Source organism: Mesoplodon mirus (assembly GCF_964341445.2).
Source record: "Mesoplodon mirus genome assembly, chromosome: 5".
Lineage (NCBI taxonomy): Eukaryota > Metazoa > Chordata > Mammalia > Artiodactyla > Ziphiidae > Mesoplodon > Mesoplodon mirus.
Window position 1 is genome coordinate 39809597 of NC_138980.1, and position 19389 is coordinate 39828985.

Consider the following 19389-nt stretch of genomic DNA (forward strand, 5'->3'; position numbering starts at 1 on the left):
CGCACCTCCCCGGCGCGCGCCCGCCCGCTCGCCCCCGGCCCCTGCTCCGGCTCCTCCTCCTCGTCTTCTCGCCATTGCAGTTGGACTCAGCAGCCCGGTGCGCACCGCGTGGCTTTTGGGGCGAGACCCCGGCGGGCTCTGGCAGGAGGGCGGCGGCTGCGGTCGGAGAAGGGGACGCGGACAAGGTAAGAGTCAATGTGGCGGCGGCCGGGCCCGCTCCCGCCTCTTCCCCTCCCCCGCCCGTCCTCCCACTCAGCGCGCGCTCGGCTGAATAGTCGCGGTGACAAGGCCTGAGGCGCCCTGCGCTCCCCGCTTCCGCCCAGTCGTTTCGCCCTGGCGCCTGGCTCATTCCTTCCTTTCCAGCCTTGCTCCCGCGCTCGGCCGTTACTCTCCCCCATTGTGCCGAGGAAACAAAATGGCGGCGGCGAGGGCCCGGTGCGCGCGCATCCGCCCCCCCTCGCGGCCCCTCGGCCGGCGGCGGCGCCTCTCGCGGGGGGTGCGCGCGCACCGGGCCCCCGGCCGCCGCCTCCCCCGAGCCGGGCTTTGTCTGTTGTGGCGCTACGCGCGCACGCGCGCACGTGCCGGCAGCACACACCCCCCTTCGGCCGGGAGCATCCTGACCCACGCTGCGGGGGCGACCCCCCTTTCCCATCTGTCCTCCTCTTTGTCCCAGTCCCGCCCCGAGTTCCAGGAGGGTCCCAGGTTCCCGAGGCGGGAAACGTCGCCTCCTTTGTCCTTACGTGGGGCAGGGAGGCAGACCCCCTCCCTGGAACCCCGTCATTATTTGGATTGCAAAGGAGGCTTCATGGGGTTCCCAAATCTCTGGCTACCTAGGCCTCCCCCAGATCAGGAGCCAGATTTGGCGGAGGGTTTAAGCTTTTCTTCTTTTTAATTCAGGTGTTTCATTGATGTTGAATTTTTCTCCAGATTGCTTCGGACTTGGCATTCAGTCTCCCCCAAAACTGTGATCTGGTGCGATATCTGAGTGTCCTGTGATCTGCAAGATTGGGACCCAAGCATGAGAGCTTGAAACCCTTTCCCTTTTCTACCTTATTTTCTCAGGTAGTTGAGTGACAGATTCTTGGGGTTGCTCTTGAGGTTCAGTCCCGGGTAATACTCCGCCTGGGGGAATTATTTGGGGTGTACAGTGATCAGCATGTTCTCCCCCAGTTCACTGTCTAAACCTAGGGAGAGTAAGCCATCTCTTCTCAATATTTCCAAAACCGTTTGAAAGTTGCTTAGGATTCTGCCTTGGGGACCTGATCGATCAGCAAGGAAGCATTGGTTAACCTTTTCCAGACTCAGGTATTTCAGTGATTCTGAATCTTTTTATGATTGCTTAGGACTGTGATGTCTTTAAAATGAGTGGTCTGGTTGGCATATTTGGAGTCCACAGGAAAACACAAGGTGTCACCCGAAGTTAGGACTGAAATTTACGACTTTAGGCTCTTTTCCTCAGGTATTTGTGGTCTGGAATCTCCACGGATTGCTCACAGTGCTGCCACTATACTTTGTGTGTGGTCTCATGGGATGTAGCTACAGCGGCCGCTCAAGACTGTGAATGAAATGTGGGAACCAGAGGCTCATTCACAGCTGGAATGTGGGGGGGGGGAAGGCCCCAGGGCACTGGCAGGTGCTACTATCCCTGTCACTAGTCCTGGGGTCTTTACCCCTGAGCTGTCTCTTGGCCTTGTGGACAGCTCCTGGTCCCTGGGATTTGTGAATAGAATCTGTGCAGACCCTAGCGTTGTCTGAACTGTTTGGAGGCAGGCAGTTACTGCCAGGCTTGGCCTTGCTAGCACTGGGCACTGATTTATCAGGGTCTCCCTACCCTGCTGAAGCTTGGGCCAGCCTGGGAATCTCCCTGTTTCTGGAGTGGAGTGGTGCCTAATCATTTGCAGTTTTTCTTTATTTTTTTCTGATTGAAATTGTCCAGAGCCTGCAGGTAAAAATTCCTTTAACTACTTCCATTGTACTCGAGGAGATGCCCATATTCCTGGGAGTGAGGGATCTAAGGCTGTCTCTTATTTTTCTTAAATTGTTTTCTTGTCAAAACAAACAAAAAAATATTGGCAGGAGTGGCTGCTAATATACATATATATTATGTAATTATAATTTTATTTTTTTGTCTGTTTTGGGTCTTCATTGCAGCGCGCGGGCTTTTTCTAGTTGTGATCAGGGGCTACTCTTTATTGTGGTGCACGGGCTTCTCATTGCGTTGGCGCTTCTTGTGGAGCACACGCTCTCGGCGCATGGGCTTCAGTAGTTGTGGCATGCGGGCTCAGTAGTTGTGGCTCACAGGCTCTAGAGCACAGGCTCAGTAGTTGTGGCACATGGGCTTAGTTGCTCCGTGGCATGTGGGATCTTCCCGGACCAGGGCTCGAACCCATGTCCCCTGCATTGGCAGGCGGATTCTTAACCACTGTGCCACCAGGGAAGCCCTGGCTGTTAATATCTTTTCTTTTCTCAGTTTAAGGAGAACACTTTGGGTTTTTTTATTTATTTATTTTTGGCTGCGTTGGGTGTTCATTGGTGCGCGCAGGCTTTCTCTAGTTGCGTCGAGTGGGGGCTGCTCTTCTTTGCGGTGTGCAGGCTTCTCATTGCTGTAGCTTCTCATCGCGGAGCACGGGCTCTAGGCGTGCCGGCTTTAGTAGTTGTGGCATGCGGGCTCAGTAGCTGTGGCTCGCGGGCCATAGCGCACAGGCTCAGTAGTAGTGGCGCATGGGCTTACTTGCTCCGCAGCATGTGGGATCTTCCCAGACCAGGGCTCGAACCCGTGTCCCCTGAATTGGCAGGTGGATTCTTAACTACTGCACCATCAGGGAAGTCCACTGGCTGTTAATATTTTGATGTCACAAATATGGTGCTCATGCTCCCCTGGTTAAGTTTGCCACATAGGGACAGGTGGAGTCGCTGATGAGGAAAGAACCTTTTACAAGTCTATAAGCCTCTTCTCTTTGGTTAAAGATAGGCAGCACTTGTAGGCTTCAGCAGCATGGGGGAGTTGGAAGTGTGCTCACTTTTAAAAAATTATTTATTTATTTTTGGCAGCATTGGGTCCTCGTTGCTGCATGCGGGCTTTCTTTTAGTTGCGGCGAGCAGGGACTACTCTTAGTTGCAGTGTGCGGGCTTCTCATTACGGTGGCTTCTCTTGTTGCGGAGCACGGGTTCTAGGCGTGCGAGTTTCAGTATTTGTGGCGCATGGGCTCAATAGTTGTGGCGCATGGGTTCTAGAGTGGAGGCTCAGTAGTTGTGGCGCACGGGCTTAGTTGCTCTGCGGCATGTGGGATCTTCCCCGACCAGGGCTTGAACCCGTGTCCCCTGCATGGGCAGGCGGATTCTTAACCACTGCGCCACGAAGGAAGCCCTGTGTGCTCAGTTTGAAAAAGGATTTAAAAGTTTTCTTTGGGCTGAGGTGGCTCCCTCTTATTTACCTTTCTCATCTTTCTCTCCAGTTCCTCCTGATTTCACCTTTTACATCTCAGAGGAATGATTCCTTCCCCCTGGAAACTTGCCCTCCTGCTACGTTTTGTCATTAAGTTGCTTAACCTTGTGCAGTCTTGAAAGATGTGTAAAGTGTCACCATCTAGTATTAGCAGGTATGGCCCACAAAATGGTGATATTTGATTTGCATGTTGCTTTGATCGAATATTCTCAGGAGTTAGGATTTTTAGGCTCTGTGTATTATTATTATTATTATTTTACTTAATTTATGGCTGTGTTGGGTCTTCTTTGTTGCATGCGGGCTTTCTCTAGTTGCAGCAGGCGGGGGCTACTCTTCGTTGCGGTGCACGGGCTTCTCATTTCAGTGGCTTGTTGGCGGAGCATGGGCTCTAGGCGCATGGGCTTCAGTAGTTGTGGCTCACGGGCTCTAGAGCACAGGCTCAGTAGTTGTGGCGCACGGGCTTAGTTGCTCTGCAGCATGTGGGATCTTCCTGGACCAGGGTTCGAACCTGTGTCCCCTGCATTGGCAGGCGGATGCTTAACCACTGCACCACCAGGGAAGTTCCTCTGTATATTATTATATATTATATTTTATTTTAGCAAAGTCCTGGGCAAGAAAGATTTGATTTCTTTTTCCAGTGGCAGGGTTCAGAATTAGAGGCAAATAGTGGTTTGATGGGAGCCTACACACTGTTGGTTAGTGACATGGGGTTGCAGCCCTGAAGAGATGAGGCGGACTTTAGTCTTCTGCTGCAGCATTTGACAATTTTGTCTGAAGCCACTAGTTTCCCTCCTACTTTGTTATTTAGGGTAAGTCGGTGCTGCCTCTGTGATGCTAACAGTGTTACAGAAATAATACTGAAAGCAGGGTAGGCATATGTTTGTTGGGGAGGCTTGTCGGTGTGCTGACTTTCTAAAAGAAATTGTTTCTTGCCATTGTTATGTTCTATTAAATCTCTGGGGCATTTTTCCTAGACATCATTTTTTAGGTGATACTGTTAAAAATAGCAATTGGAAATTCAGTCAGACTTTTTAAAAATATATATTTATTTATTTGGCTATATTGGGTCTTAGTTGCAGCATTTGGGATCTAGTTCCCCGACCAGGGATCGAACCCGGGCCCCCTGTGTTGGGAGTGTGAACTCTTAGCCACTGGACCACCAGTGAAGTCCTTCATTCAGACTTTTAACATCAGCTGTTTTCAGATGTTTTGTGAAATGATGTCCAGTTGAAATTTAATTTTTTTCTCTTCTCATTGGATGTCCACATAATGAAGAAATTGAAAATGTGGCTCTAGTTTTAACAATAAAATGAGTTTACTGTCCAAGGGATATTTTCTTGTCCATATAAGATCACAAAGGATCATTTACAAAGTTGAATGTGTGTCCTTTTACTAGAGTCTGTAAATTTATTCCAGATTATTTTTTTAATCTTAGGTGATTAGTGAGAAGAGGTACTATTGGCAGTTTGAGGTTCATGGTAATTTTCCTTGAAACAGCCATTTATATGATTTCCATAAGGATTGTGGTTCAAGCTCAAGGGTAAGGTCTTACTGGGATAATCTTCTAGGCCACTTGCTTTTGTGCTGCTTGCCTTTGAACTGATTTCTTTCTTTTATCTGAGTGTGTGGTGTGTGTGTACGTAAAGGATGAGTGTGGTAAGTTAGGCTTGCTTTTCAGTGGTACATTTAGAGCTTTTGCAGGTTAATAATTCTTACTGTTTATTCATAATTAAAAAAAAACCCAGTCTAAATTTCCCTAATATGGAAATGACCAGCCCAGCCCCATGGCTCATAGTGTCTCTTCATATTTATTTATAACAGCCAAGAGCTAGAACCCACCCAGATGTCCTTTAATGGGTGAATGGTTAAACTGTTACATCCTTATCATGGAATACTAGTTAGCAATAATGAACAAACTGTCAATACACACACAACTTGGATGAATCTTGAGGCAGTTACGCTGCAAAAGACAAGCCAATCCTGAAAAGTTGTATGCTTTACAATTCCATTAATATAACATTCTTGGAATGCTAAAATTACAGAAACCTTAAAAGGATTAGTGGTTGCTAGGGGTTAGGCATTGGGGAGGGGGGACAGTTGGAAGGTGAATGTGACTATAAAGGGCAACAGGAGGGATCCTTGTGACAGCAGCAGTCTGTATCTGATTGCGGTTGTGATATTGTTCTAGAGTTTGCAAGATGTTGCCATTGGGGGAAACTGGGTAGAGTACATGGGGGATCTCTCTTATTTCTTACAGCTGCATGAGAAGCTACAGTATCTCAAAATTTAAAAGTTTCATTTGAAAAAAAAACTCTTACCCACTAAAATAATTCAGTTTTCATGTTATGTTAATATTTAACATCCTTTGAGAGACAGTCATTTTTGGGTTTTTTTTTCTTAACTAGAAACTAGTTTTTAAAAAAACTGGGGAGGGGGCTTCCCTGGTAGCGCAGTGGTTGAGAGTCCGCCTGCCGATGCGGGGGACACGGGTTCGTGCCCCGGTCCGGGAAGATCCCACATGCCGCGGAGTGGCTGGGCCCGTGAGCCATGGCCGCTGCGCCTGCGCGTCCGGAGCCTGTGCTCTGCAACGGGAGAGGCCACAAGGGTGAGAGGCCCGCGTACCACACACACAAAAACAAACAAACAAAAAAACTGGGGAGGGCTTCCCTGGTGGCTCAGTGGTTAAGAATCTGCCTGCCAATGCAGGGGACTTGGGTTCAATCCCTGGCCCGGGAAGATCCCACATGATGTGGAGCAGTTAAGCTCGTGCACCACAATTACTGACCCCACGTGTCGCAAGCTAGTGAAGCCCGTGGGCCTAGAGCCTGTGCTCCACAACAGAGAGAATCCACCGCAGTGAGAAGCCCGCGCACCGAAACGAAGAACCCCTGCTCTTTGCAACTAGAGAATGCCCGTGTGCAGCAATGAAGACCCAACACAGCCAAAAATAAATTAAATAAATTAAAAAAAAAAAATCTGAGGCTTTCCCATGGGAACACAGGGGAAGGTTGCCTCTGCCTGCCCCTCCCCCCTCAAGGATTTCTAAGCTGGCTTCCCTTCCCCCCTTGAGGCTTCCCTTCCCCCCTTGCTGCCTGAAGGGCATGTTGCTAAAAGAGTTTAATAATTCCCACTTGGAGTCACATTAAACCTTTTTGCTGTAATATTTTTTCACAGGCAGATGTTAAAATATTTCTGTTGGTTCATCCAAGAGTAGCTGAAATTACTCCTTCAATACATTGCATTTGTAGTTCTACAGCTGATAGAGCATTTTTCCACCTTTGTCACCTTTAATCCTTACTGTTTTCGGCTCTGAGGTGTAGGTAGTGTTTTAATCTCATTTTTGACCCAGCTCTGAAAAGATAAAGTGATTTGTTGGAGGTTCCACAGTGGGCAGGTTGGAAAGCCCAGGTGGGCGCAAACCTGGGGCTTCTGTTTCTGAGACGTGTGGCTGTTCCACGGTGTCATTGGGCCTGGAGGCCTGGGTCTCACAGACCAGTTATAGTTCCAGAAGCAATTTAGGAAACAACCTGAATTTGCCAGTTAAAATATCTTTTTAATTAGTTAACATACTCCATCTCCACCTTTTCATAAGAAAAAAGGATGTTTTAATACTGAACATATAGGAAGAAAATAAGTTTAGAGGACAGTCCTTTCTTTAATTAATTTATTTTTGGCTTTGTTGGGTCTTGTTTGCTGCACGCGGGCTTTCTCTAGTTGTGGCAAGCGGGGGCTGCTCTTCATTGCAGTGCGCAGGCTTCTTATTGCAGTGGCTCTCTTGTTGTGGAGCACAGGCTCTAGGCACGGGCTTCAGTAGTTGTGGCACGTGGACTCAGTAGTTGTGGCACGTGGACTCAGTAGTTGTGGAGCACGGGCTTAGGTGCTCCGCGGCATGTGGGATCTTTCTGGACCAGGGCTAGAACCCGTATCCCCTGCTCTGGCAGGCGGATTCTTAACCACTGCTCCACCAGGGAAGTCCCAAGGACAGTCCTTTAAATAGAAAATATTTGTGAACATCTTTATTCCTAACTTTATACCTCCCTATGGACCAGTAAAAACACTGTTGGGGACAGAACTGGGAACCATTGCACTAGACTTAAGATATGTCTTGAGTTGAAAATTTTCTCACAGTGGCATCCATAATCAGATTTTAGATTGGACTCTTCTGGCTGGGTTGCTTTATTAAAATTATTTTCCATATATCCTCAGTGATGTGAATCTGTAAAAGTTTAAGGAGTCACTTACAAGTTGTATGTATTATTTCACTTCGCATTCCAGGATAGGATTATATCTCCAGAGGTCAGGGAACCAGGATTGGGTCCTGTACCTTTTAAAGCCTAATTAGGTCTCTTTAAGAGGAACATCCAGTTTGGGATCATTCCCAGGAGTGACTGGGACTCTAGGTTTTGTGAAGTACCCTGGATGGGGGAATTTACTCTGGAAGATAGGTGGGGCCATACCTGTTGAGGTGTTGTCACTACACCTGTTCATTCATTCTACAGACATGTGTTGATCCACACATGCTGACTTGGGCACGTTTCTTTCCCAACAGCAAGTGGTCATGAACGGCATATTCCAGTTAGTGAGAGGTCAGAGAGGTGGTCATCTCACCGCATGCTGTCGTTTAAACTTCTGTAACTCTGCATGCTCTGGGTGGGCTGGTTTTGAGAACAAAAGAAAGAAACCTGATCCCTGCATGTTAGAACATCCCAAAACCACACAGAGGTTGTTTAAGATCCTGATTCTTCGCTCTTCACTCGTTCTTTTTTTGGACTTCTTTTCAGAGAGGCTGGGCTGGTAAATACCAGGCTTCAGTTGGGCCTGGTTTGAATCCTGAATGAGGTTGCAGGAGCAGCTCTGTGAGCCTTTCAAGGCTTGGGTTTAAAGTTAGATTGGCAGGGGGCAGTGCAGTGTTGCATATATAGGTGGGTATTGTGGGTTTCTTGCCAGCGGTGTTCCTCAAAATCTTGAAAAGGAGGTTAAATGAGGTGGATTCTCTGGTATTCAGGACTGGAGCAGCTGGCTTCCAAGAAGCTGATTTGGATGACAGATCAAGGCGCACACAGAGGCAAGTGAGGCCTGTTTTGTTGCCCTGCAAAGAAGTATTGACTCCAGTTTTTGTTTTTGTTTTTGTTTTTTTTGCGGTACGGGGGCCTCTCACTGTTGTGGCCTCTCCTGTTGTGGAGCACAGGCTCCGGATGCGCAGGCTCAGTGGCCATGGCTCACGGGCCCGGCCACTCCGCGGCATGTGGGATCTTCCCGGACCAGGGCTCGAACCCATGTCCCCTGCATTGGCAGGCGGGTTCTTAACCACTGCGCCACCAGGGAAGTCCTATCTGCCATTGACATCTGACTTTAGTTGTGTTTCACATATCTCTCCATCCCTATTCTTTTCGTCTTTCAGTCCACTTCATTTTATTGAAACATAATTAACATAATCTATTTTTACGATGCTTTTCAAAGTAGCAGAAAGTTGTAGTCTTTCCTTTAAATATTAACTAGAGTCCAGTATTTATTTACATTTCTTTTATTTTGAAGTAAATGTACAGATCTTGAATATCCAATTCAGTGGATTTTGGCCAGTGCATGTCCCCATCAGTATTACCAAGATGTAGACCATGACCATCACCCCAGAAGGTTTCTGGGACCCCTTCCCAGGTGTTTCCTGCCACCATCCCCCAGAGGCAACCGCTGATGAGTTTTGGCTGTTTTGCTGAGTTCGAGAACTTCATCTGGGTGGAAGCTTTTTTTTTTCCTTTTTCTTTTTTGATAGTTGCCCCAAATGTAGCCACTGGAAGTCTTAACAGGTCAGCTCAATTGTCCTTTGGACAAGCTTGCAGTAATCTGTGCATGTTTCCTTGCTTTCTGACACTGCAGCGTGACCCAGGCTCACCCACCATAATTGTGCATCAGGTGCCGAATCAACAATTTCTTCCAGGAGCTCCTTTTAGAAGATTTTAGACAATATCAGTCCTACAAAACGCTGAATAAAAAGGTCTTAGTCACCTGGGATCTCAGTTTAAGCTCTGTTATTTTCAAGTCTCTATATCTGATATCTGTGGTGGAGGAAGAATGTAAGATGAAGAGATGGTAAATGTACAGTGATGCATTGGCTCCGGGCACCATGTTGGATTTGGAGGGAAGGCGTTTCTCCTTTAGGGTACACTCGCTGGCCAGGTCCACAGGAATGGGGGACTTGCGTGCTGTGTTCATCACTGTCCGAGCATCTAGCTCAAGGTCTGGCACAGGGGAGGTGCATGCTGGATACTTTTGAATAAGTAAATGCAGTTTTTGTTTTTTTTTTTTAGTAAATACAGTTTTAAACATCATCCTTCATTATCAGATTGATGAAGTTTCAGTATAGATATGGCCAGGACTGGTGGCTGTTTAACATGGGCTCCTCACCAATCAGCTGTGATTTCTGATGGCCTGCCTCTTGTCAGTTTAGAATTGGTTTTCTGAGCTTTGCTTTAAATTTTAGATTACCTGCCATGGTTGCACTTTTGTAAGAATTCTTGTTTACTACTCACTTAAAAAAAAAACCCAAAAACTGTTATGGAAATTTTCCAACATGCACAAATGATCCCAGTATACCCATCCTCATCTTCAGCAGGTATCAACATTTTCCAGTGTTGGTTTATCCTTTTCCCTTCTCCACTCCCCACCTCACTGGAGTATTTTAGAGCAAATACCAGGCATGTAGTTTAAGCCATAAATTTATCTTAAATATGTATCTAACAGATAAAAACATTCTTGTCTTTTTTTTTAATAACATATTTTATTTATTTATTTTAGCTGCATTGAGTCTTCGTTGTTGCGTGCGGGCTTTAGTTGCGGTGAGCGGGGGCTACTCTTCGTTGCGGTGCGCGGGCTTCTCATTGCGGTGGCTTCTCATGTTGCAGAGCATGGGCTCTAGGCGCGCAGGCTTCAGTAGTTGAGGCTCGCGGGCTCTAGAGCACAGGCTCAGTCGTTGTGGCACACGGGCTTAGATGCTCCGCAGCGTGTGGGATCTTCCCGGACCAGGGATCGAACCTATGTCCCCTGCAGTGGCAGATGGATTCTTAACTACTGCGCCACCAGGGAAGCCCCAAAGACATTCTTTTCAAACACAGCCATAATATCATTCGTTCCTAACTGAAGAACAACTATTCCTTAATACAGGATGTGCTTTTACATGTGCTCCGCCCCTACAACAGCCAGTGATGTACATCTTGTCTATAGCAGAAGTTGGTGCTGTTTTTGTGGGTCTGTAGGATTTATGCTCCATGCTTTCCATAGGTCAACTCATTTAATTTTCACAGTCCCCTTGAAGAGGTAGAGGAGTAGATTCATGTTGCAGGTTAGAAGGAAACTCCAACGAAACTTCAGGGCAACACAGGTAGTGTGGCCCAGCTGGCAAAGTTTCAGGCCCACATCTTTGCAAAAGCTCCCACTTGGTGACTACCAAGGGCCCAGGCTCAGCCAGGAGCTGAGCCCAGGGACTGGTCCTCCACTCCTCCCTTCCCTCCCTCCAATGTCAAGGAGCATTTGACGCCACCTGTCCTTTTGCCTGGCTCTGCAGGGGCATCGCCTGTCATTCCACCCTTAGATTTTCAAGTTCTACTTTGGAACACTTCAAGTTTTTGATGAGATTGCTAAGTAGTCCTGAAGCATTGTGGGAAATTCTTGTTCTGGCTAGCCATGTCGGAGTTTATCCTTGAAGGGGGTGCGTTTCCGAGATGAACCTGCTGCCCTGGCTGGTAACTAGTATGGATCGAAGGGGCTAGCTGTTATGTGGCTGGAGGGAATGGGAGGATTCATCTGTTGCCTGTTACGCTGATGGAGTTTTTTTGGTTGTTTACTCATTTGGAAGATTTCAGTGTGGACCAGACTGTTTGCATAGAGTAGGAATTGAGTAGGTTGTAGTCAGCATGTTATTTAGAGTCCAAAATTCTAATTATAGCTACGTTTGTCTTGAAGACTTCTGTTGTGTATTTCAGTTGTCTCAGCCACTCCAGAATTGAACCCACAGGTGTGTCCACGTGCTGCAGTGGCCACATCCACCTGACGTTTCAGAAGGTTCTTGCCTCTCCAGTTTAGAGAAACCTTTTGAGCCCCTCTGTTTCCTGCTTTCCTTCCATCTCTTCATTACCCTCAAGGACCAGAGCTCTTTCCCTCTCTTTTTCTTCTCCAAGTACCAAGATTTTGCTGAACATTTTCACCTGTACCATTTTCTGGAGGCTTGTTAAAAGGTTTATTTTTTATTTGTAAAAATTGGCATACTTATATAAAGATACGACGAAAAGGGATTTTTTAAAAAGTAAAAATCACCTGAGTGTGGGCCTGAAGTGAGACGCACCTTCTAGAAACCAGCTGTTTTCATTTTTATGGAATTTTATAATTAGTTGTTTGTACCGTGGCTTAGTGGTTACTTGGAAATAAAGATGTGTCCTGCTGTGTGGACGGACCTCCTTCCTGAGGCGGCACCGCTTGCATCCTGCTGAATATCTGACTGCTAAGATTCATTCATTGATGAAATATGTGAAACTAAAAAGATTTTCTGATCTTATAGATAGTTGAAGTATTGATAACACCAAGGAAATCTGTCACAATTTGAAAAGATAAGCAAAAATTTGATTTCCAGACACTACAGAAAAAGAAGTAAAAATGGTAAGAAAGTTTTTTTCTTAGTCATAGATACTGTTTCTTCATTCATGTACAAAAATGTCTGTAGTGTTGCCCCAAAGCATTTGATTCTTTTTTCTAAATTGAAGTAGTTGACTTACAATATCATATTAGTTTCAGGTGTACAACAGTAATTTGATACTTATTGTAAATTATATTCCATATAAAATTTTTATAAAATATTGGCTATCTTCTCCATCCTGTTCATTGTGTCCTTGTAACTTGCTCATTTTATACTTAATAGTTTGTTCCTCTTAATCCCCTTCACTATCTTGCCTCCCCAAAGCATTTGATTCTGTAATCATTTTTCATTGGACTTTTTTCAAGTACATAGTGTAACAATTCTAGTAATATAGAAACGTGTAAAGTAAATGCCCCCTTCCTCCCACCACCTAGAGAAAGCACAGCTGTTACGTTTGGTTGGCCTTCTCAGGCTTTCAGATATGTTTATATAGTTTTATTTTCATATGCATAATTCTCAGTTGTACAGCTTAAAAGATAAGCATCAAGTTGCATTGTTTTTAACTAATTTTTCACATTTCCAGCGTCCAGTGAGAATTTTTGTGAATGATGATCGCCACGTGATGGCAAAGCATTCTTCCGTTTATCCAACACAAGAGGAGCTAGAGGCAGTCCAGAACATGGTGTCCCACACGGAGCGGGCTCTCAAAGCTGTGTCCGACTGGATCGATGAGCAGGAGAAAGGCAGCAGCGATCACGCCGAGTCCGAGAATGTGGATGTGCCCCCAGAGGACGAGACCAAAGAAGGGGCCGGGTAAGTTGGTTTTGTAGGGTGGTTGGTTTTTGTTTGTTTGTGTGTTTGTTTTGTTTTTTCCTTTCTCCTTTCTAGGGATACTGGCCAGGGTAGGGTTGAGCACCTCCTTTTCTAAGAAACTCCAGCCTTCCCACGACCCCTGGGTTCTGGCCAGGTGGAATCTCTCACTGAACATGTGTTGGGCTGTCCCTCAGGGAGCAGAAGGCAGAGCATGTGACCAGAACCCTGAGGGGCGTGATGCGTGTTGGCCTCGTGGCAAAGGGCCTACTGCTCAAGGGGGACCTGGACCTGGAGCTGGTGCTGCTGTGTAAGGAGAAGCCCACGACTGCCCTCCTGGACAAGGTGGCTGACAACCTGGCCATCCAGCTCGCTGTGAGTGTGACCACCACTGGGGTTGGAGGGTGGTCAGGGGAAGAGGTGCCCAACCACGCTGTGCGCCAAGAGGTACGCTCCAAACCCAGCCTTGCACGTGCTGTGCTCATACCTTCTGTAGGTAACAGGCAGGACGCTGCAGAGCCACCCAGATGCTCTGGCAGCCAAGAAGGGCCCAGTGCCTGCCGTGCACAAGGCTGCACTGTTTTTGGGCCGCACTGGGCATGACCTTCACATCCAGACTCCAGTGATGGATGGGCGGGTGAGTGGATGAATAGGTAGCACAGTTGTTGACTCTTTCTCCCTGACGCAAAGCTGGACATAAAAACATTTTTTTTACCGATTTATTTGTCTCGTTACAAAAGTATTACATAAATAATAGCCTCTGGCATTTCTTGAGCATTGACTACACCAGACTCCAGGCCAGAAGAGCTCTTTATCATTTCATTGTAATGACTGAGATAGGGCTTTATCATCTAAGTATTTTCAAAGATGTGACTGAGGTGTGGGGAGCTCAGTAACTGACCCCACATACCCAGCTGGTGACGTCTGGGGCTTCAGAACCTCTAAGTGTCACTGCCACTCAGTGCCTCTTCGGGACACATTTACCCTGGATTTAGTGACAGGGTAAGCAGAAGAAGAAAGTAAAGACTCTCTTAGACACACTGTTCTTTTTCACATGTGAAGGTATGTTCTGTCACGTGTGAAGGTACGTACTGTCACGTGTGACAACTGGGGATTCAGGACAGAGGTCAGAATTGAAATCAGTTAATTTTAATCTTTGTCTATAAAAAGTATATTAAGTGAAGAAAATTAATTTGACATAAATGTTTCTAAAGGAAAGGCAGTTTTTGTAAGTCTTTATCAATTTAGCTTAGTTTTTTATCAATTTAGCTTAGTGGTTTTTGACTGGGGCAGATTTTGCACCCCAGGGGACACGTGGCGAGTCTAGAGGTAGTTTTAGTTGTCACAGCAGGAGGAGAAGGGTGCTACTGGCATCTCCTAGGTAGAGGCTGGAGATGTTGCTCAAGGTCCTGCAGTGCACAGGACAGCCCTACAACCATGAGTGATCTGGCCCAGAGCGTCCATAGTGTTGAGGTGGAGAAAAGTCAACTTAGATTTCCATAGTGCCTTTGTCCTCCCCGTAATGTGGTATTTACTTTGTTTTTCTTGACAAAAATCAAAAACGCTCGAGTTTTCTTGATCAAGGCATATAAACTGGTATAAAGAAGAAAGCAGAAGTCACCATTGTGAACGTCCTTTTATAGACACGTGCATTTGCAGCAAGTACGTGTTTTTATAGGCATCATATGATGAAACTATTTTACCGCACACAGTTTCCATCATCCCACGTTCTGTGATAGATGCTCAGCCTGGTGTGGAAATAGCGGTGGCTGGATGCCCACTCTGTACTGGGTGCTGTGCTTTCCACGGAGTGTCCGGTTCAAGTCCTCTGCAGCCTTGTGCTGTCGGCCATGTCACTAAGTCCATTTTACAAATTAGAAACCACAATCTTGATGAGATGAAGTGATTTGTCCAGTTACACAACAATCAAGCAGCAAAATGAGGATTCACACCCTCATCTCCTCCCAGATGCTAAACTCTCTTACCGTTGCATTATAAAGATTCCCATGAAAATCACTCCTCTAAGTAGTCACCTCCTCCTTGGAGTACCTGGAAGATGGCCAAAGACCTGTCCAGCAAGAGGAAGGTTCTGACCCCTAAGCTGAAGGCACTGCTGTCAGTCACAGTCCAAGAAACTGGCCTGTCTGCTGTAGTAACCAGGAGCTAAACAGAACTGTCGATAGCCTTGGGGGGAAAGTGCGTTTGAAAGTTGCCTTTTCTTTTGTAGGCTGTTACAGATGACAAGTACGAAATACTCCAATCTGTCGACGATGCCGCCATTGTGATAAAAAACACAAAAGAGCCTCCATTGTCCCTGACCATCCACCTGACATCCCCTGTTGTCAGAGAAGAAATGGAGAAAGTATTAGCTGGAGGTAGGGAGGCTGAGAAAGGCCAGCAGGACACTGGCAACTTGGTGTTCCCTCACGATTCAAACGTGCTATTCAGTTTTAGACTGCTTTGATAAAAGGATAGCGGTGTAGCTTTGACCACCTTTTACTCTGAGATCACATCTCCCACTCGGTTTCAGTCCTGGGAGTTTGACAAAACGGTTGCACTAAAAGTGAGTAGCACTTTTCCTAGAGGATTGCACCATTTTTGTTTGTCTTAATCCTTGGATGTTCTCATCGGTGTTAAATGTGATTTTTTTCTGTTGAGCCAGTCTCTGGCCTTGGAAAAGCGTGTCCCTGGTGATTATAGGCTTTTTAAATTATGGAAGACAACCAGATGGTTTCTGCATGAGCATCACGTTGAACTTGTGCAAACAGCTTGTGTTGCAGCAGAACCGAGGTCTTCTTCGTTTGTCCTCTTCCATTGGCTGCTTTTATCAGTTGCAGTGATTGAAATGTAAAGAGCTGATGCAGAGTTTTGGATAAAGTTTTAAACAATTGAGCGATTTTCAAATCAGGTCTTTTGAACCTCAGACAGTGATAATGCTTTCACCATTCAAAGTCCACCCAGGGCCCATCATACATCTCTGGGTGGACATTTTTCAGTCACAACTCTCACACCTCAAAGTAAAGGTGACAGGCCTTATCCAAACCCCTGATGCACAGATGGCGGAAACGACAAACGCTCCGGTTTTGCTGCAGCACAGGCTCACACTGTGCCCTTGTTGCTGTTCTTTGATTACCTTCGGTTCCGATACCTGATTTACTACCAGAGCCCTTCTAGTTTATCAATTTAGGGACGCTGGACCTTTGACCAACAGGACTCTCTCTGTCAAGGGCTGGGGCTAGGGCAGTCCCGCCTGGTGGGCGGAGGTGGTCCCCTTTGCCGTAGACGCCTCAGGGGAAGGCCTGTGGGAAGCAGAGAGGGAGTGCATTTCTACTCCCCCCCGCCTATTTTTTTTTGGGGGGGGGTTTTGGTTTTGTTTTTCGTTTTTTGCTAATGAATTTTTTAGCATAGCTAATTTATTGGGAGATCCTGGGGAGGAAGCAAGGTAATAGTCTCTACTAGAAGATAGGATCCACCTATCTGTCCCCCTCCCCCATGGGATTATTCCTTTTAGAGTAACTTCCCACTTTTGTTTTTCTTTTTCTTATTGTTTTTAATTTTTTTTGTTTTTTTGTTTTTTTTGTTTTTTTGGAGGGGGCCTCTGATTTTTACGATCTCCTCTTGGGGCAGAGTTAATGCACTTGAGCGTCTCCTTCCCTGGTCAAGGGTGGAGATGACTTGAGATTCTGGGAGCCTCAGCTGCCCTTTAGGAAGCTGCCACATCCCCTTTCCACCTGACAGAAACCCCTTGGTCAAACTGTACCTTGTCTTCTTATTCCATCCATGAATAGAAACGCTATCAGTCAACGATCCCCCGGACGTTCTGGACAGGCAGAAATGCCTTGCTGCCTTGGCGTCCCTCCGACACGCCAAGTGGTTCCAGGTTTGCATTTTGTTCTTCTATTTGTCTTTCGGTAGAGAATTCCTAAGTTTTAACTTGGCTAATTTTCACCATAAAGTTTCGGTAACATTGAAGAGCACCGTGCTGAACTTAGCACCTGCAGGCGTGCAGTTGCTAAAGGAGCACGCATAGACAAATTTGACACCCCCAGAGGAGGCTTGTGACTGAGTAGGTGGGTAGCTGCTGCTTTGTGCCAAGAGTAACATCATTCTCGTCCACTCGGTGAAATCGCTGCCAACCACACACTTGATGGTTGTGAACGTTCACCGTTTACCCTTGACAAAGTAGCACCCTGAGACTTGTGTTTTTCATGTTCGCCTTGTGTTCAGGGAGGTGCCTTGGTGTGAAGAGCCTGTGCTTTGTTCCTCTAGGCCAGAGCCAATGGACTGAAGTCGTGTGTCATTGTCATCCGGGTCCTGAGGGACCTGTGCACCCGCGTTCCCACCTGGGGTCCCCTCAGAGGATGGGTAAGGCACCTTTGTAGCTATAGCCACCCTGGGTCATGTGTTCAGAGACCTCCCAGATCCCAAGAATATGTTAATGGTAAACGGGCCCGTCAGGGTGTGGCCGATACTCCAGTCACAGCTGCTCATTGAGCAACTGCTGTGTGCCACACCCTGGGTGGGGGATGAGAACAAGACCAGACTCCCATGGAAGGTGCACAGCTCAACCTAGGCACAGGCCGGCCAGGTGGCACACTTACTGTGACAGATTGCACTCCGTGAAGAAGGTTTTGTAGCTGTTCTTGGACAGGGGTCAGCAAACTGAGGCCCACAAGCCAATTTTGGCTAGTTGCCTGTTTATCTATAGTTAAGAACGCTTTTTATGTTTTTAAATGGCTACATTTTAAGTATAAGTACCTATGTAACAGCTTTAACTTTGCCTCTTGGCCTACACAGCCTACCCTTGTAACGTCTGGTCCTTTAAGGAGAAGTTGGTTAAGACCCACTCTAGGCGTCCTGTCTTGGAGAGAGAGAGAGAGACACACACACACACACACACCCCACCCCACCCCACCCCCGCTCAGCATCAGCCAACTCCCTCCTGGACACTGTGGCTAACTGTCCCTCTTGCCTTTCAGCCCCTCGAGCTTCTCTGTGAGAAGTCCATCGGCACAGCCAACAGACCAATGGGTGCCGGCGAGGCCCTGCGGAGAGTGCTGGAGTGCCTGGCTTCAGGCATCGTGATGCCAGGTTGGGGCCTTGTGCTTTGCAAGTTGCAGGGAAAGGACAGGGATTGAGGCCCTGAGGCCACTTCCTGGCGGGTCCCCTGACCGGGTTAGGGCAGCAGCAGCCCCGTGTCCCCCTAGGGATAAAGCATGTGACTACCCTCTTGCACCATCATATCCAGCCCTGTGCCGGCTCCGCAGCTGTGACTCAGGGCGGATCCGGGGCAGTGGTGACCCACTCCCACACGAGCTCCATGCTCTGAGATACATGTGGATTATTTCTCTCACAGGCTGGATGCTGAGTGGGTCACCGAGCTCGGTGTGTTTTCCAGAGCTGGGTGTGGATGGGGCGTGGGGGGTAACGCACTTGGTTCCCTCAGCCAGCACAACTCTTCGGAGATGCTAAAAGATAATCCTCTGCATATCTTCCTTGTTTCCTGCCTTCAGATGGTTCTGGCATTTATGACCCTTGTGAAAAAGAAGCCACTGATGCTATTGGGCATCTAGACAGACAGCAACGGGAAGATATCACACAGAGTGCGCAGGTATAGTCATCGCCATTGCCAACGTGAGCCCTTACCCAGTCTGTAATCACTGGCTTCCAGTTCCATTACTGGGTATTCTCAGGGTAGCCACTGGACTCATAGGCTCAGGCTGGGGATTCTGAAGGTCAAGGGATCATGCCTGATACAGGGTGCCCCAATCTGGGTTACTTCTTTCCCCTGGCGCCACGCGTGGTTGTCGCCTGCCCCCTCAGCCTGCTCGAGTGCTGTTTTCAGACACCGAGTTCAGCGGGGAGATGTGTTTACTGTGCGGACTGCTCCAGGGGTCCTTCCCTTGCAGGCCCACCACGTGGCTCCGTGTGGCAACCAGTCCCCAGGTTGGGGTCTCCTGTAATCCTCTCGAGGGGGGTGGTCACAGGCTGGCCTTCCCCCACAGCAAGGCTGGGCCCTGGCTGTTGGGGACCCCTCGCTGTTATAGGGGAGACCGTTAGCAACCCCTCAGCTCCCACCCCTTCCAGAAGGCATTAGTGAGAGCACACACGTTGGCTGGGAACGCAGGGCGGCTGAGTCAGGTTCCTCTTCCCCTCCTCCAGCACGCTCTGCGACTTGCTGCGTTTGGCCAGCTCCATAAGGTCCTGGGTATGGACCCCTTGCCTTCGAAGATGCCCAAAAAACCAAAGAATGAAAACCCAGTGGACTACACAGGTAAGCATGGCGCAGTGCCCATGCCCAGGCGGGCGGTATCATCGCACGCTCCCAGTAGAGCCCAGACTGGAGTCTCAGCTGCTTCTGTCCTTGTCTCCTTTCAGTTCAAATACCCCCCAGTACCACCTACGCCATTACGCCCATGAAACGCCCAATGGAGGAAGATGGGGAGGAAAAGTCCCCCAGCAAAAAGAAGAAGAAGATTCAGAAGAAAGGTACCAGCATTTATTCATAGTC

At 47.6% G+C, this 19389-nt stretch overlaps 1 protein-coding gene across 8 annotated transcripts in view; it reads left to right on the forward strand.

Annotated features, from left to right (window-relative positions):
- Positions 1 to 19389, forward strand: part of ILF3 (interleukin enhancer binding factor 3) — a 28030-nt gene continuing 8641 nt past the window's right edge. For 2 of the 8 annotated variants that reach the window (XM_082621371.1, XM_082621372.1), the window contains exons 1-11: positions 1 to 185; positions 11994 to 12091; positions 12652 to 12881; positions 13076 to 13253; positions 15106 to 15253; positions 16667 to 16758; positions 17148 to 17243; positions 17858 to 17969; positions 18392 to 18489; positions 19041 to 19152; positions 19257 to 19367. In XM_082621371.1, the coding sequence (XP_082477497.1) occupies positions 12089 to 12091; positions 12652 to 12881; positions 13076 to 13253; positions 15106 to 15253; positions 16667 to 16758; positions 17148 to 17243; positions 17858 to 17969; positions 18392 to 18489; positions 19041 to 19152; positions 19257 to 19367 (1180 nt within the window). In that variant the 5' untranslated portion in view covers positions 1 to 185; positions 11994 to 12088. Of the gene's footprint in view, positions 186 to 927; positions 1063 to 3455; positions 3600 to 11993; positions 12092 to 12651; positions 12882 to 13075; positions 13254 to 15105; positions 15254 to 16666; positions 16759 to 17147; positions 17244 to 17857; positions 17970 to 18391; positions 18490 to 19040; positions 19153 to 19256; positions 19368 to 19389 lie in introns of all 8 variants that reach the window. The other 6 variants (XM_082621367.1, XM_082621370.1, XM_082621368.1 and 3 more) reach the window with 5 other exon arrangements.